The sequence below is a fragment of the Condylura cristata genome, unplaced genomic scaffold (genome assembly GCF_000260355.1).
Source record: "Condylura cristata isolate star-nosed mole 26May11 unplaced genomic scaffold, ConCri1.0 scaffold00013, whole genome shotgun sequence".
NCBI lineage: Eukaryota > Metazoa > Chordata > Mammalia > Eulipotyphla > Talpidae > Condylura > Condylura cristata.
This window is the reverse complement of record NW_004567114.1, coordinates 52251-54031: the sequence shown is the minus strand read 5'-3', so window position 1 is coordinate 54031 and position 1781 is coordinate 52251. Positions and strand designations below refer to the sequence as shown.

General features: G+C 71.3%; 1 protein-coding gene across 1 annotated transcript in view; it reads left to right on the top strand.

The window, feature by feature from the left end:
• Positions 1 to 1781, top strand: part of MTA1 (metastasis associated 1) — a 19596-nt gene that overhangs the window by 8520 nt on the left and 9295 nt on the right. The window contains exons 7-11 of the mRNA XM_012724352.1: positions 185 to 287; positions 635 to 734; positions 832 to 1020; positions 1589 to 1663; positions 1742 to 1779. Coding sequence (XP_012579806.1) covers positions 185 to 287; positions 635 to 734; positions 832 to 1020; positions 1589 to 1663; positions 1742 to 1779 — 505 coding nt within the window. The remainder of the gene's footprint in view (positions 1 to 184; positions 288 to 634; positions 735 to 831; positions 1021 to 1588; positions 1664 to 1741; positions 1780 to 1781) is intronic.

Sequence of the window (1781 nt, the reverse complement as noted above, 5' to 3'; positions counted from 1 at the left end):
GCCCAGGGGTGTCACCCTGAGTGGACAGGGCCCAGCCTGGCTGCGGCCCCCAGGAGAAGATGGGCCACGTCGGCCCGTGCTCGGGCCCCTGGGGCTGCTGTGTGGGCCGCCCAGCGGGCAGGCCCAGGCATGACATCAGAGCCGGGCACCGCTCTGTCTTCTGACCAGCCGGTCTCCCCGACAGGTGAGGAGGACGGCCGTGACCAGACCGCGCTGGAGACCAAGGTGTGGGAGGCGCACAACCCACTGGTGGACAAACAGATTGACCAGTTCCTGGTGGTGGCCCGGTGAGTCCTGGGTGCCGCTCATAGAGGCCGCCCCCACCCCCACCCCGGCCTCGGCTGTGGGCCCCTCGACGCCCAGGGTGCCCTGCCTCGGCGTGAGGGGCTGGTGGCTGCTGTAGGGTCTTCTCTGCTCTGAGGCCCTGTGCAGCCCTGGCCACCCCAGCCCTGGCTGGGACTAGATCAGACGGCGCTTCCTGCTGTCCCCGGGCCCTCCAGTCTGCCTGGCCCGGCCACTGTGCTGGTCACCGCCAGACACTGGCCCAGTGGCAGCATCTGTGGGCTGGGCCAGCCTGGCCAGGGCGCCCCAGCGGCCGCACCTGCTCTGATGTCCAGCGCGCCTCTCCCCCCAGCTCTGTGGGCACCTTCGCAAGGGCCCTGGACTGCAGCAGCTCCGTCCGTCAGCCCAGCCTGCACATGAGCGCGGCGGCCGCCTCCCGGGACATCACCCTGGTGCGTGGCCCCGGCGGGTGGTGGAGGGCCGGGCCAGGCGCCCTCTGTCCCCTCCTGGGGCCTCCCCCGGGACCCAGCGTGCCCCTCCCTCGTGCAGTTCCACGCCATGGACACCCTGCACAGGAGCGTGTACGACGTGGCCAGGGCCATCTCGGCGCTGGTGCCGCAGGGCGGGCCCGTGCTCTGCAGGGATGAGATGGAGGAGTGGTCGGCCTCGGAGGCCAGCCTGTTTGAGGAGGCCCTGGAGAAGTACGGCAAGGACTTCACGGACATCCAGCAGGACTTTGTGAGTGCCGCGGCGCGGGCTGGAGGTCTCTGGCCGGCCTGGCCACCTCTGCCCCGGGGCCCCTGGGGCTTCCATGTGGGCGGGGCCTCCTCGAGGCAGAGGGTCTCCCCGGCACCAGTCTGGCCACTGGCCGTGAGCCAGGCTGGCTCAGCTCCTCAGGGGCGTGGCTCAGTGGTCCTGTTAGACCAGCGGGGCCACGGGGGATGCTGCCGGGTGCAGAAGAGGCCACTGAGGCAGGGGTCAGGGCCCTGGGGCCCCTGGGAAGTGCTGGGCCCCCGAACCATGCTGCTGGCCTCGGCTGCTCGGAGCTGATGGGCTCGTGGCTAGAGCTGGGGACAGCCGCCCGCGGGCAGCAGGGCGGTGACAGCAGAGGGCCCGGCGTGCCCGCACCAGCTGTCCAGGGCAGGCCGGGGCACCGTGTGTCCTACACAGGGTCCACAGGTCTGGCTCCAGGCACAGCAGCTGGGCCAGCTCGGCCTGGCAGCGCGGCGGCGCCACCTGCAGGCAGGGCCCTGCCATGCAGCCGGACTGCGCCCCCAGGCGGTGGCCTGACGCTGTCCTCCCGCAGCTGCCCTGGAAGTCGCTGACCAGCATCATCGAGTACTACTACATGTGGAAGACCACGGACAGATACGTGCAGCAGGTGGGCAGGGCGGGCAGGCGGGGCGAGCGGGGCGGGCGCCCGGCGGCCGCCATCCTGACCTTCTGGTTTTGCTGTAAGAAACGCCTGAAAGCGGCCGAGGCGGAGAGCAAGCTGAAGC